Source organism: Poromitra crassiceps, assembly GCF_964638095.1.
Source record: "Poromitra crassiceps genome assembly, chromosome: 12".
NCBI lineage: Eukaryota > Metazoa > Chordata > Actinopteri > Beryciformes > Melamphaidae > Poromitra > Poromitra crassiceps.
In genome coordinates this window covers 13,972,340-13,988,560 of record NC_139632.1, presented here as the reverse complement: position 1 = coordinate 13,988,560, position 16,221 = coordinate 13,972,340, and the positions used below count along the sequence as shown (strand labels likewise).

Sequence of the window (16,221 nt, the reverse complement as noted above, 5' to 3'; positions counted from 1 at the left end):
TGTGTGTGTGTGTGTGTGTGTGTGTGTGTGTGTGTGTGTGCGTGTGCGTGTGGGGGGGGCATGTTGCAGTGTATGCTTTAAGCGTGTTCTCTTGCTGCTCTCCTGTCTCATGTTGTCACAGTGACCTCTACTGCTTATATTGTCACCCACTCCTGCATCCGTACAATTTCCCACACACACACACAGCCTCAGTTTCGCATGGGACTTACAGTTCAATCAGGAGAGACTCATTCTTTAGTGGACAATTATTTATTTACACATGCACAATACTTAAGAGAATGAGAAATGGGAGCCAGGGGCAGTGCAGCGGTAGAGTCCCTGCCTACCAACATGAGGGTCGCATGTTCGATCCCCCGTGTTACCGCCGGCTTGGTCGGCCGTCCGTACAGGCACAATTGGCCGTGTCTGTGGGTGGCAAGCCAGATTAAGGGTATGTGTCCTGGTCGCTGCACTAGTGCCTCCTCTGGTCGGTTAGGGTGCCTGTTCGGGGGGGAGGGGAACTGGGGGAATAGTGTGATCCTCCCACATACTACGTCCTTCCAGTGAAACGCCTCGCTGTCAGGTGAAAAGAAGCGGCTGGTGACTGCGCATGTATTGGAGGAAGCATGTGTACAGTAACTCTCCCCAGATCGGCAGAGGGGGTGGAGCAATGACTGGGACAGGGAATTGGCCAAGTACAATTGGGGAGAAAATTTGTAAATGGTTGTTTACATAAACTAATAAAAACTTGGTAAATGGTTGTTTACATAAACTAATAATTGACTTGGTAAATGGTTGTTTACATAAACTAATAATTGACTTGGTAAATGGTTGTTTACATAAACTAATAAAAACTTGGTAAATGGTTGTTTACATAAACTAATAAAAACTTGGTAAATGGTTGTTTACATAAACTAATAAAAACTTGGTAAATGGTTGTTTACATAAACTAATAAAAACTTGGTAAATGGTTGTTTACATAAACTAATAAAAACTTGGTAAATGGTTGTTTACATAAACTAATAAAAACTTGGTAAATGGTTGTTTACATAAACTAATAAAAACTTGGTAAATGGTTGTTTACATAAACTAATAAAAACTTGGTAAATGGTTGTTTACATCAACTAATAAAAACTTGGTAAATGGTTGTTTACATCAACTAATAAAAACTTGGTAAATGGTTGTTTACATAAACTAATAAAAACTTGGTAAATGGTTGTTTACATAAACTAATAAAAACTTGGTAAATGGTTGTTTACATAAACTAATAAAAACTTGGTAAATGGTTGTTTACATAAACTAATAAAAACTTGGGAAATGGTTGTTTACATAAACTAATAAAAACTTGGTAAATGGTTGTTTACATAAACTAATAAAAACTTGGTAAATGGTTGTTTACATAAACTAATAAAAACTTGGTAAATGGTTGTTTACATAAACTAATAAAAACTTGGTAAATGGTTGTTTACATAAACTAATAATTGCAGCTTATTCTAATGTTGCAGTCATTGCAGCCTGACTACTGGCTGATTGTAAGTCATTCTGCGTAAGAGCATCAGCTACATGCTGAACATGTAAAGCATAAATGTAAAGTAAGTATTTAGTCGCCTATCAGACTGTGTCAGGCTGTGTGTGCATGGCAGAGAGAGCCTGTGTGTGCATGGGAGAGAGAGGCTGTGTGTGCATGGCAGAGAGAGAGGCTGTGTGTGCATGGGAGAGAGAGGCTGTGTGTGCATGGCAGAGAGAGGCTGTGTGTGCATGGGAGAGATAGGCTGTGTGTGCATGGCAGAGAGAGGCTGTGTGTGCATGGGAGAGAGAGGCTGTGTGTGCATGAGAGAGAGATGCTGTGTGTGCATGGCAGAGAGAGGCTGTGTGTGCATGGCAGAGAGAGGCTGTGTGTGCATGGCAGAGAGAGGCTGTGTGTGCATGGCAGAGAGAGGCTGTGTGTGCATGGGAGAGAGAGGCTGTGTGTGCATGGCAGAGAGAGGCTGTGTGTGCATGGGAGAGAGAGGCTGTGTGCACTGTGCATGGAGGAGAGAGAGGTCTCAGAGAGCCTCTTTGCTTAGCCCTCTCTCAGAGTTACTGGTTAGTATGGTGCTTGAATATTAATGAAGTCAGCTCGTAAAAGCTGGCTTTGACTGTGACCCAGCCATACTTTCTCACACACACACACACACACACACACACACACACACACACACACACACACACACACACACACACACACACACACACACACACACACCCTTCATCCTTTCCTCGGATGTGAAGATCTTCTTTCCTGAGGGACTGGTAGATGAGGAGGGCTGAGGTGTTGATTACTGCAGTGTGTGTGTGTGTGTGTGTGTGTGTGTGTGTGTGTGTGTGTGTGTGTGTGTGTGTGTGTGTGTGTGTGTATGTGTGTGTGTGTGTGTGTGTGTGTAGACAGGCAGTAGGGTAAAGAGAGGGGTGAGCCAGCTAGAGCCTCCTCTAGACTTGCTTCTCAGCTGCTAGAGACATCAAGTGTAAAATTGGACACTGTTTCAAACACACTCCACAAAGCCCTGGAAGTTATGTTGGGGAAGTTACTTGGAAAGTGGAGTTTTACAAGCTAAGTGTACCAGTTACTTCACATTGGGAGTTGAATTATATGTCGACTAAAATCTTATGATGAACTAAAACTAGACTAAAACTAAAACATTTCAGATGACTAAAATGAAATGGCATTTTAGTCAAAAGACTATACTAAAACAAAATTAAAATTTGCTGTCAAAATTAACACTGCTGGCTATCACTGGCACAATTTACAGTACCGTTTATTAATGTGCATTGTCCCTCAAATAAATACATTGAAACTAAATGTCTGACCAAGTTTCTTCTTCCTTTTCCTTTCAGCAACAACGGCGCCTGGACCTGCTGACCATCACCAACCCAGCTGGTAAGTCTGATGCTCTTCTGGGTGCTGACAGCATTACATGCTGGTTCCCACATGCTGCTCTCCTACACAAACCACCCATGCCTGCTCAGTCGTGCAGCAGGGCCAGTACAGGTAGAGACTGGTGCTGGTTCAGTGGAAAACCCCTCCAGCAAGACCACTGCTGTCATAAGGTCAAGTGTGTGTGTGTGTATGTGTGTGTGTGTGTGTGTGTGTGTGTGTGTGTGTGTGTGTGTGTGTGTGTGTGTGTGTGTGTGTGTGTGTGTGTGTGTGTGTGTGTGTGTGTGTGTGGGTGGGTGGGTCGGGTGTGTGTGTGTGTGTGTGTGTGTGTGTGTGTGTGTGTGTGTGTGTGTGTGTGTGTGTGTGTGTGGGTGGGGTGTGTGTGTGTGTGTGTGTGTGTGTGTGTGTATCCTGAGAGCAGAGAACTGTATGTGCATTGTGCAGTGAGCAGAAGGTACACACATTCTTTATTTAAGTAGTACAGTTACTTGTGTGTAAAAAAAAAGTGGAAGTTCTGATTCAACTTGTTTACTCAAGTAAAAGTGAAGAATTACAGGCTCTGAAATGTAATCAAGTATAAAAGTAAAAAGTATTTCTACCGGCTGTTTCGGTGCAAAGCTAAGTGAACCTCACGTCATATTAAGATTTAAACTGAATTTCCGTGCACTACGCGCTCTCAATTCTAGGGTGGGGCCTCAGGAGACAATAAACTGAGCACACACGACACACAGCTCTCCAATTATAGTAGTAGTATTGGCTACAGGTGGTATATGCTGATGGTATTTAATCTCTGGTCTGAAACAGTCACTGAAGAACTAAATCTAGGAAACGAAAATACAGTAAATAAACTGAAAAGCTCTGACATGAAATGTTCTTGCATGCATTACTGAAATGCTTGTCATACTTCAACTGCATTTTTTTTTCTTTACGTTTCGGCAATGTTTCAGTTATGAGAGGTTCAATAGTCTATGCAAGAATGTTTTAACTGCATATGAAAGCATTTTATTAGTGTATGTGGGAGTATTTGAGTAGTGAATGTGAATAGAATACACCTCATTAATGTTTATGAGAGTATTCCAGTGTCTAGGAGAGAGAGCGTCACTATTGCATAAGAGTATTTTATATGAGTATAGAGAATTTCTGTGCTACTTTATGAGATTGTTTCAACAGTCTGAGAGGTTGTCAATCGTACAAAAGCTTTCCGGTGGCTTCAGAACATTTGAATGTGTACACATGTAACTTACAGAGAGGCAAAATGCATGTGCAAGGTCAAGTTTGAATAATGTCCCCATATGGCACCTAAAACTAGTAACACGCAGCAGTCACGCGTGCATATGGCTCTCGCAGTTGGACTGGCTCTGGAAACTCGTGGCACGGTACGCCACGCTGTGAGAAATCTACGTCGGCGTCTTGGAGAGGCAGCTGTGTGACGCAGCCAGCCACCAAGACGGAGAGAGAGGAGAGAGGTGAGGAGAGAGAGAGAGGGGAGAGAAGTGAGGAGAGAAGTGAGGAGAGGGAGGAGAGAGAGAGAGGAGAGAAGTGAGGAGAGGGAGAGAGAGGAGAGAAGTGAGGAGAGGGAGAGAGAGGAGAGGGAGGAGAGAGAGAGAGAGAGAGAGAGAGGAGAGAAGTGAGGAGAGAAGTGAGGAGAGAGAGAGAGAGGAGAGAAGTGAGGAGAGGGAGAGAGAGGAGAGGGAGGAGAGAGAGAGAGGAGAGAAGTGAGGAGAGGGAGAGAGAGGAGAGAAGTGAGGAGAGGGAGAGAGAGGAGAGGGAGGAGAGAGAGAGAGAGAGAGAGAGAGAGAGGAGAGAAGTGAGGAAAGGGAGAGAGAGGAGAGAAGTGAGGAGAGGGAGAGAGAGGAGAGAGAGAGAGGAGAGAGAGGAGAGAAGTGAGGAGAGGGAGAGAGAGGAGAGGGAGGAGAGAGAGAGAGGAGAGAAGTGAGGAGAGGGAGAGAGAGGAGAGAAGTGAGGAGAGGGAGAGAGAGGAGATAAGTGAGGAGAGGGAGAGAGAGGAGAGAAGTGAGGAGAGGGAGAGAGAGGATTGGGAGGAGAGAGAGGAGAGAAGTGAGGAGAGGGAGAGAGAGGAGAGAGAGGAGCGATAAAGAGAGAGAGAGGAGAGACGTGAGGAGAGAGAGAGGAGAGATGGAGAAAGAGAGAGTAGAGGAGAGAAGTGAGGAGAGGGAGAGAGAGGAGAGAAGTGAGGAGACGGAGAGAGAGGAGAGGGAGAGAGAGGAGAGAAGTGAGGAGAGGGAGAGAGAGGAGAGAGAGGAGCGATAAAGAGAGAGAGAGGAGAGAAGTGAGGAGAGAGAGAGAGATGAGAGAGAGGAGCGATAGAGAGAGAGGAGAGAAGTGAGGAGAGAGAGAGAGTTGAGGCAGATGGGGACGGCAGGGAGGATCCAGAGGCCCATATGTGTAAAGTATCTGGATGCTCTAATATGCTTTGATTAGAATAATGTTTATGTGAGGCACGTGGAGACCAAGCTCATTTAGCAGCTTTATGTGGCAGCTGTTCCTCAGGCCCTGGGAGCAGGCAAGACTAGCCCTGACCTTCACTATGTGACAGAGGGCAACCAGAGAGAGAGAGAGAGAGAGAGAGAGAGAGAGAGAGAATTGACTGGTTTGACTGCGGAAAGTTAAGAACGCAACAGGGCTGTCCACCAAAGAAATAAAGTTAAAACCCACTGTCTATGGACACACTGAATATGTATAAACAAACCATCAGGGGGGGGAAATCACACCCAGGTGTTGAAGTAAGCGGTGCAGGTGTGCAGGTCCCAGGTTTGCAGCAGGTCCCACCCTGCCTTCTCCTCCACCCCCTCTCCCCTCTCTCTGACACTGTGTGTGTGTGTGTGTGTGTGTGTGTGTGTGTGTGTGTGTGTGCGTGCGTGCGTGCGTGCGTGTGTGTGCGCGTGCGTGTGCGCGTGTGTGTGCTTTGAGCCGCTCTCTCCATAGCATGCCAAAGTCTCGCCAATCAGGAAATCCATTCATTTCCAGATGTTTCTTAAACTGTAAGTGCACGCGCGTGTGAATGTGTGTGTGTGTGTGCGTGTGCATGTGTGCGTGTGTGTGCGTGCGTGTGCGTGTGTGTTTCACCAGCTTTCAGACGCTCCGTTTCCCTCTCCCTCTCTCATCTCTACGCCTGTACAGAGCTGGGGGCAGGGCCTAGGGTCAATCTCATCGCGCACATCTCGCCACACACATCTTGCCCATAAACACACATTGTCACTAGATACAGTACATCTGGCCAAAAGAGAAAGAGGAGCAGTGGAGAAGGATAGAGCACCATATCATTTTGTACTGTAGCCTACTCTCCTACCTCAGAGAGCCCCGCCTCCCTGCCTGTGTCTCTGCTGTTGAGCTGTACCTCAGAGAGCCCCGCCTCCCTGCCTGTCTCTCTGCTGTTGAGCTGTACCTCAGAGAGCCCCGCCTCCCTGCCTGTCTCGCCTCCCTGCCTGTCTCACCTCCCTGCCTGTGTCTCTGCTGTTGATCTGTAGTGATGTGACAGCTCAAAGCAAAGCTAAAGACAGACAGTAAAGGAATTGTTACAAATTCATCTCTTCCAGACGGTAATACTGCGTCTTTCAAAAGTAGGCACAGATTTGTATACATTATTAATACTCACTGTATTATTGTCGCCCTGTTTCCAAATACGCCTATTCTCTACAGACTATTCAATGTTGACTTATTATGTCAAGATGACTAAATGTAAAACGTTGCTCAAATGAAATGATACGGATTTGTTTTTAGTATTAAAAATTGTATGCCTACTTTTGAAACATACTGTACAGTAGATCACACCTACACACCACACAATGATACAGAACAACCAAATCCAATTTTTAGCAGGGCTGCTATTGTTTTCACCCTGTGAATGAGCGTGTGCGCGTGTGCATGTGCGTGCGTGCGTGTGTGTGTGTGTGTGTGTGTGTGTGCGTGCGTGCGTGCGTGTGTGTGTCATAATGGCAAAATGTGGTCCTGGAGACAGAACTACCACAGAAGCGGTTTTGAGTACTTTGCCAGGTGTTCCAGTACAGTATGTCTGTCTGTGGAAAGATTTTGTTTGCAAGATAGCGTCAAAATCGTTTAAGATGCCGCCCTAACCCCTCCACGAACCCCCCCCCCCCCCCCCCGACAAGATCTCAAAGTCAATGCAAACGCGTGAGTAGATGTGATTTTGCCCCGGGTGGCGCTAATGAGGCAAGTGACGTGAATCTTTGCGGCGTGGATGCTGTGATTTTTGCCTCATTGTCCGTTCGCTCGAGTTGAAATTTTTCAACTTTGGCAAATAATTGAAAAGTTATAGTTATAGTTATAGTTAAAATGAAGTTACTTTTTGGGCGGCCTCGGTGTGAAGTGTACGCACGGTAACATTTCAGGGTTTCCTCTATATGCAGTTAGCAGCGGCGGCCCCCACTGCTTCAAAATAATATGAAATGTCACGAAAAATGCCATGAAGTCAGGGCAGCTACTTTAAAGAAACTAAAATATAAGATAGCTTTGATTTGTTTGACTCTTTTGGTCACACCATTATTCCATTTGTTATTTTATAGTTTTGATGTAATTACTATTATTCTAAATGGTGTAAAAAATAAGCCTTTGACTGGTAGTGTAGCTTAAGATGGATATATGCAAATGTTCTAGGAGAGTAACATTATTTAAGAAGTCAAATAACATATTATTTCGTTTTTGGGGGACCTGGCCAATAAAAGCAGCACAAAGTTACAGACGCCACAAACAAACATTACATTAAATAACATCACTTTTATAGAGAAATAAATGGTGCAAAGCACCTACTGTTATAGAAAAGTAAATCTGTACGATTCTCCGACCGCCGGCGTACTACACGTGCATGACATAGGCACAACAAACTTCTCTCCCCTGCAAAAAACAAACAAAATAAGTCCTAGAGGAAACACTGCATTTACCCATTTCTTTCATGTACCTAAACCAAATTAGTTGGCAGTCTGCCAGCAGTCTATTAATAGTAATTTGAGCGGCTGCACTTGACAATCAACTTGTAGGGAGTTGACATAAATTACAGATAGTTTGTAGAACATCTGTTGATTGTCAAAATGAAAATACCTCTTCAATCAAGACTGGATGACAGTCAGCTGTTGAACATCTACTGATACATTTTTGACAGTGGACAGTGAACTATCCAAATTGTCACCGCAGGACAACTTTGCTTCCCACTCCTCACACATGTCCCTCTGTGGTCCAGCGGACACAACAGAGCTAACACCCTCAGAGCTAACACCCTCAGAGCTAACACCCTCAGAGCTAACATCCTCAGAGCTAACATCCTCAGAGCTAACATCCTCAGAGCTAACATCCTCAGAGCTGTGCTCTATGGAGGCGCTGCAGCTAACACCTCAGAGCTAACATCCTCAGAGCTAACACCCTCAGAGCTAACATCCTCAGAGCTAACATCCTCAGAGCTAACATCCTCAGAGCTAACATCCTCAGAGCTAACACCCTCAGAGCTGTGCTCTATGGAGGTGCTGCAGCTCAGAGCTGTGCTCTATGGAGGCGCTGCAGCTAACATCATCAGAGCTGTGCTCTATGGAGGCGCTGCAGCTCAGAGCTGTGCTCTATGGAGGCGCTGCAGCTAACATACATCCTCAGAGCTGTGTTCTATGGAGGCGCTGCAGCTAACATACATCCTCAGAGCTGTGCTCTATGGAGGTGCTGCAGCTAACACCCTCAGAGCTGTGCTCTATGGAGGTGCTGCAGCTAACATCCTCAGAGCTGTGCTCTATGGAGGTGCTGCAGCTCAGAGCTGTGCTCTATGGAGGTGCTGCAGCTAACATCCTCAGAGCTGTGCTCTATGGAGGTGCTGCAGCTAACATCCTCAGAGCTGTGCTCTATGGAGGTGCTGCAGCTAACATCCTCAGAGCTGTGCTCTATGGAGGCGCTGCAGCTAACACCCTCAGAGCTGTGCTCTATGGAGGCACTGCAGCCTAACATCCTCAGAGCCTGTGCTCTATGGAGGCGCTGCAGCTCAGAGCTGTGCTCTATGGAGGCGCTGCAGCTAACATCCTCAGAGCTGTGCTCTATGGAGGCGCTGCAGCTAACACCCTCAGAGCTGTGCTCTATGGAGGCACTGCAGCTAACATCCTCAGAGCTGTGCTCCTATGGAGGCGCTGCAGCTCAGAGCTGTGCTCTATGGAGGTGCTGCAGCTAACATCCTCAGAGCTGTGCTCTATGGAGGTGCTGCAGCTCAGAGCTGTGCTCTATGGAGGTGCTGCAGCTAACACCCTCAGAGCTGTGCTCTATGGAGGTGCTGCAGCTAACACCCTCAGAGCTGTGCTCTATGGAGGCGCTGCAGCTAATCCTCAGAGCTGTGCTCTATGGAGGTGCTGCAGCTAACATCCTCAGAGCTGTGCTCTATGGAGGTGCTGCAGCTAACACCCTCAGAGCTGTGCTCTATGGAGGCGCTGCAGCTAATCCTCAGAGCTGTGCTCTATGGAGGCGCTGCAGCTAACATCCTCAGAGCTGTGCTCTATGGAGGTGCTGCAGCTAACATCCTCAGAGCTGTGCTCTATGGAGGCACTGCAGCTCAGAGCTGTGCTCTATGGAGGCGCTGCAGCTAACACCCTCAGAGCTGTGCTCTATGGAGGCACTGCAGCTCAGAGCTGTGCTCTATGGAGGCGCTGCAGCTCAGAGCTGTGCTCTATGGAGGCGCTGCAGCTAACATCCTCAGAGCTGTGCTCTATGGAGGCGCTGCAGCTCAGAGCTGTGCTCTATGGAGGCGCTGCAGCTCAAAGCTGTGCTCTATGGAGGCGCTGCAGCTCAGAGCTGTGCTCTATGGAGGCGCTGCAGCTAACATCCTCAGAGCTGTGCTCTATGGAGGCGCTGCAGCTAACATCCTCAGAGCTGTGCTCTATGGAGGCGCTGCAGCTAACACCCTCAGAGCTGTGCTCTATGGAGGCGCTGCAGATATTCTGCCTGCCAATTATTTCTCACTGAACGCAGTTCTTACTTTGACCATCGTCCAGCTCAGTGTGCTGTGTAAATTATTGCGGGTCATTATTCAGGCTGTTGTTACGTGTGGCCTTGAAGGCAAGTCTATTATATCCTAAACTTGGGCAGACATATTTTATCCTGCCCTGCCGCTTATTACTATTCACGGTGGGTGAGTGCACAAGCACTCGCACGCGCACACACACACATACACACACACACACACACACACACACACACACACACACACACACACACACACACACACACACACACACACACACACACATACACATACACACCAATCACATACACACACACACACACACACACACACACACACACACACACACACACACACACACACACACACTGAAGGTATTATGCTGGCTGTATGGAGAGCAGGTGAGGCGTTCAGATGAATGAGGCTGATAGGAAGACACAGACAGAGACAGGACGCGCTCTCCCTTCCCCAGGCTGCAGATTAAAGGAGTCTCCACTGCTTCACTCCCGCTCTCCTCTTCATCCCTTCACCTCCCTCCTCCTCCCTCTCTCCTCTTGGCACCTCTTCCACCTTCCTCCTTTTATCACGTATCTATTGTTATTATTAGTGATCTCTTTCGTGTGTCTCGTTTGACTCGTCGTCCTCTCCGCTCTGTCCTTTCTTGCGTTTGAGCCTTTCCTCCTCTCCTCTCTTTCTTCTGTCCACCTTTTGAGGTGGTAAGCAGGAAATAACGCAGGTGTAATCATTAGCATTAATGAGGGCACCTGGCACTGGAACACCTCAACAGAATGGGAGCATAATTAATAGTATTAGCGTACAGCTGCTTTACTTCCTGCTTTTACCACCTCACGAGGGGTTGATGCGAAATGGGTCCACGGACGACGAGAACCACAGGGTGGGAACAAACTAATAAGATCAAGTGGGTTGAGAGATTGGATGAGGATTCTGCCCCGCTGCTCCGTAAGGCTTCGCGGCTTTCTATAGGCGTTCATTAGCTTCACACCTACACATGTACACTAGTCTCGCTCGCCAACCTCCCCTCCCTTCCGTCCGAGGAGTCTGGTGCCGCAGGTCTCCATAGGGGGATTGCGATGGGCGGCGCTTAGCGGCAGTGTCCTTGGAAAATAGTTTCAACAATCCAACTTGCCGTTTTCAGCGTGTAGCAACGAGCTAGCGTGTAGGTTTTCTGCCGTCAGCTTGCTAGCTAGTTAGCGTTGTTGTTTTCACTGCGGCGGCAGGGGCACTATTTACAGCGACACGCAGGGAGGAGGGAGCGGAAGCCGCTCTGATTGACATGGTCGGAGCAATGACAGAGTTTGTAATAAGCCGGGAGCGGACATCCGGCTGCCACCGAAACAGTAGCTCCAATGGGAGAGCAGAGTAGAGCAGCAGGGGAGGGTTTATCCCAGTTATGGAGACCTGCGGCGCCAGACTGCTCGGACGGAAGGGAGAGGAGGGCTGGCCAGCGAGACTACATATGCACAGATGTAAAACACACTCTTTACCCCCCCCCCCCCCCCCCCCCCCCCCTCTCATTTAATGCACACAGGCACACACACACACACACACACACACACACACACACACACACACACACAGACTGCCCCTCTCAACCCTCACTCGGCCCTGTTTAACTGGACACTTGAGCGGCGCGCGGGCTGCACCTGGCCTGAACACAGTCTGACATTTCAGATTGCTGACCTTTCCAGCCCCGCCACAACTAAATAATGATTAGTCCTGGCAACTGTTCCACCATATAGCAGCCAGGTACACACACATGCATGTACTGTACATACACACACACACACACACACACACGCACATGCACACATGCACACACACGCACACGCACGCACACACACGCACACACACACACACACACACACACACACACACACACACACACACACACACACACACGTACACACACACAGGCATCATTTGCTGCAGACAGCGCAAAACAGGACAACAAAAACACCTGCACTGAAGGCTTTGTATTTTGGCAGTGTGAAAATGGGGTGCAGACATTGATTTGAATGGCCATCATCATCCTTTTGGCTCATTGATTAGATTGTCCTTTTCCATATCTGCAGACAGCGGCCAATAAAGTGTTGTTCTAAATGAACTGGGCTTCCCTCTGTTTAATGTCTCCTTTCCCCCTTATGCGCTCTCAGCATTACAGTGGAAAAAGGTCAATTATATTCATGAGATCTGGGCAGATTTGAGAAGATGGTCGTGCGTGTGTGTGTGTGTGTGTGCGTGCATGCGTGCGTGCGTGCCTGTGTGTGTGTGTGTGCGTGCGCACGCGCGCGCGTGTGTTTGTGTTTGTGTGTGCAGGGGGGTGCTTGCTCGTGCACGTACTTTTGCGTGTGTGTGCGTGTGTGTGTGTGCGTGCGTGCATGTGTGTGTGTGTGTGTGCGTGTGTGCGTGCGCGCAGCGCGCGTGTGTTTGTGTGCAGGGGGGTGCTTGCTCGTGCACGTACTTTTGCGTGTGTGTGTGTGCATGTGTGTGTGTGTGTGTTAGTGTGTGCAGGGGGGTGCTTACTCGTGCACGTACTTTTGGCTTTGTGCACAGAGGCGTGCAGCGTGTGTGTCTAAAGCAATGAAGCAGCGTTGAGATAATAGGCAGTTCTCAGATCTCTCCTGTCTCTCACTTTTCTCTCTTTCTCTCTCTCTCTCTGTCTGACTCCATCTCTCTCTATCTCTCTCTCTCTCTCTGTCTGACTCCGTCTCCCTGCTGCGTCTGTCAGAAACAATAGAAATGTTCTTCATTAGAGAGGCTCTTTCTACACATATTCTTTGTGTGTCCTGCTTTGCTCTCTATCCTCCTCCAGACAACCCGATGTGCATATTATCTCAAAGGTCAAGAGGTCCCATTTTGCACAACTAGAGACCGATGTTCAAAGGGTTCAGAGTCTTGAATAATAATGTACAAATAGACATAAAGATGTTACATTTTATCCCGTCGTCACATCAATTTGGTCGCATACATACTATTTCACATTGAGGGTGAAAATATAAAAACACATACAATTCGAATCATCTCACAATCTTCTTTAGGATCTTCCAGGGAGTGTCATGTTTTAAATGTTTGGCAGGGATGCAGTGCAGGAAATCACCACCAGCTCTTGGCCAAATGCCGGTCAATCTCTTGGGGGGTGGCTGCTAAGTTTGTTTACCAGCCACACTGGCAGTTATTCAGCCATGATTTGGAGGTGGTATTTTATCATTGAAATATAATTGGCCATGCAGTAAAATAGTCAAAGTGTCCGATGAATTTTGGCATTTCCCAGCCGCTGTCACCAGTGGACATAAAAAGTTATTTATCCTGCCAGACTGGTACTTAGCTCAATTTCCACCTGGCAGCTGGGTAGGGAAACAAGGAAGTGTGGAAATCTGATTGGCTGTTGATGGTCCATGACCACAAAAGCATCAGCCATGGCCAACTTTTAGTGGCTGACAAGCTTGCTGACTGTCCACCATGCAAGGTTATTATAAATAAATTAGTCAGCTAAAACTAAGGGGGGAAACTAGGTGTCATAAACTGAAATGAGAATAAAAACTTTTGTGAAAAAAGAATTCATGAATAAAAGTGAACTAAAAAAAGATGAATAACTACGGTATATAAAAGTAAAGGCTAATGCACTCTAATCACTCAGCTCTATATCAATTTAATGGACTTGTGTAACTAGTTGATTGCGATGCTTGCAGTGTGAGGAGTTTTGGTAATAATGTGTCTCTCACTCACACGTTGCCCCATCCTGGCCTTCTCTTCACTTAATAGCTTTCACTTCCTTTCATTGCCACGTCGATGAAGTATATCATGTTTTTTTTTTCTTTCTTTTTTCTGGGCCATCTTGCAAATTTGCAATCAGAGTGGTATCATGGTACCGGCCCAGAAGAACCTTCCCTCCCACACTCTAGAGTACCAAACACTTGGTTTATGGGATATGGAGGCCATTTCAAGGAATAGTTCACCCCAAAAATGTAATTCTGTCATTAGTTATCTACTTATTCTTATGCCAGTAGTCCAAACTCAGTGGAATAGAGGGAACCAGGATCTCTGGGTAGCTTGTTGCTTAGCTGGTTGGTTGGTTGGTTGGTTGGTTGGTTGGTTGACTAGCTTTCAGGCTGCAGAGTTTTGTTCTTAGTGGACTTAACACCTTTCTGAGTGAATGAGGGTATGTGTCTGTGTCTGTGTCTGTGTCTGTGTCTGTGTGTGTGTGTGTGTGTGTGTGTGTGTGTGTGTGTGTGTGTGTGAGAGAGAGAGAGAGAGAGAGAGAGAGAGGCAGAGAGAAGACAGAGAAGAAATGGAGACGAGCATTATTTCTCAGCCCTTTGTGTAAACAAGCAGCTGTGAAAACAACACTTCCTATTATTGCCCTAATTATATCCTTTCTCTGTGAATTTGCATATTTTATCTCCCTGCACTTCATTATGGGGGACTGAGCTCGGGTTGTGATGTGGTGGAAGAAACACACACACATAAAACAAACAAAGCAGGAGATGAAGGAATGGGGGGGGGGGGCGGGGGGCTCGCTGGCCGCCTCATATTGACTATTTTCCAGTTGATTTTCTTGAAGGCTTCTCAGCAGCGTAGCTAAATGTGCTGCAGCATGCTAATGAATGGAGAATGAGTGTGATAATTTACCAGACAAAGAACGGACTGTGAGAGAGCAGCCAGGAAAGGGGGGGGGGGGGGGGCGGGGGGAGTGATGGCATTACTATACTGAAAATATTTTGAAAATATTTGTCATCAAACCATTATTTAAAAACATGGTTGTTGCCTGTATCCCTCAAGGTTCTTTTTTTAGGACAAGCCTACGTTACTGTTTTTGTGTAAATATTCCCTGCGTCGCAAATGCCATAATTTCACACGCTGTACACATAGCCTCCCATGTGTTGTGTGTTTTGGCGGGCAGAGAAAAGGCAGAGAGGTGTCGTGTAGTGTAGGAAGGGCGATGTGACAGAGGCGGGGCTAACAGGCTGTGAGGCTCTGCCGAGCACTGCTGTGTGTGACGGAGGCGGGGCTAACAGGCTGCGAGGCTCTGCCGAGCACTGCTGTGTGTGACGGAGGCGGGGCTAACAGGCTGCGAGGCTCTGCCGAGCACTGCTGTGTGTGACGGAGGCGGGGCTAACAGGCTGCGAGGCTCTGCCGAGCACTGCTGTGTGTGACGGAGGCGGGGCTAACAGGCTGCGAGGCTCTGCTGAGCACTGCTGTGTGTGACGGAGGCGGGGCTAACAGGCTGTGAGGCTCTGCCGAGCACTGCTGTGTGTGACGGAGGCGGGGCTAACAGGCTGCGAGGCTCTGCCGAGCACTGCTGTGTGTGACGGAGGCGGGGCTAACAGGCTGCGAGGCTCTGCTGAGCACTGCTGTGTGTGACGGAGGCGGGGCTAACAGGCTGTGAGGCTCTGCTGAGCACTGCTGTGTGTGACGGAGGCGGGGCTAACAGGCTGTGAGGCTCTGCTGAGCACTGCTGTGTGTGATGGAGGCGGGGCTAACAGGCTGTGAGGCTCTGCTGAGCACTGCTGTGTGTGACGGAGGCGGGGCTAACAGGCTGTGAGGCTCTGCTGAGCACTGCTGTGTGTGGCGGAGGCGGGGCTAACAGGGTGTGAGGCTCTGCCGAGCACTGCTGTGTGTGACGGAGGCGGGGCTAACAGGCTGTGAGGTTCTGCTGAGCACTGCTGTGTGTGACGGAGGTGGGGCTAACAGGCTGTGAGGCTCTGCTGAGCACTGCTGTGTGTGACGGAGGCGGGGCTAACAGGCTGCGAGGCTCTGCCGAGCACTGCTGTGTGTGACGGAGGCGGGGCTAACAGGCTGTGAGGCTCTGCTGAGCACTGCTGTGTGTGACGGAGGTGGGGCTAACAGGCTGTGAGGCTCTGCTGAGCACTGCTGTGTGTGACGGAGGCGGGGCTAACAGGCTGTGAGGCTCTGCTGAGCACTGCTGTGTGTGACGGAGGCGGGGCTAACAGGCTGTGAGGCTCTGCTGAGCACTGCTGTGTGTGACGGAGGCGGGGCTAACAGGCTGTGAGGCTCTGCTGAGCACTGCTGTGTGTGACGGAGGCGGGGCTAACAGGCTGTGAGGCTCTGCTGAACACTGCTGTGTGTGACGGAGGCGGGGCTAACAGGCTGTGAGGCTCTGCTGAGCACTGCTGTGGAGCAAATCCTCCTACAGAGGAATGATTGGATTTTTGTTCCAGGGAGTCTTTTGTGTTGCCAGCAGAGGGACTAGATAATAGAGGTTGATGCCACTCTGTCTCTGTGTTATGGCTAGTGGATTGAGTTTGGACCGTGTGTGTGTGTGTGTGTGTGTGTGTGTGTGTGTGTGTGTGTGTGTGTGTGTGTGTGTGTGTGTGTGTGTGTGTGT

At 48.3% G+C, this 16,221-nt stretch overlaps 1 protein-coding gene across 1 annotated transcript in view; it reads left to right on the top strand.

The window, feature by feature from the left end:
- Nucleotides 1-16,221, top strand: part of agbl4 (AGBL carboxypeptidase 4) — a gene marked incomplete at its 3' end in the record, with an annotated part of 403,315 nt that overhangs the window by 268,535 nt on the left and 118,559 nt on the right. Inside the window, exon 6 of the mRNA XM_083647219.1 lies at nucleotides 2,854-2,896. Within this exon, the coding sequence (XP_083503345.1) occupies nucleotides 2,854-2,896 (43 nt within the window). The remainder of the gene's footprint in view (nucleotides 1-2,853; nucleotides 2,897-16,221) is intronic.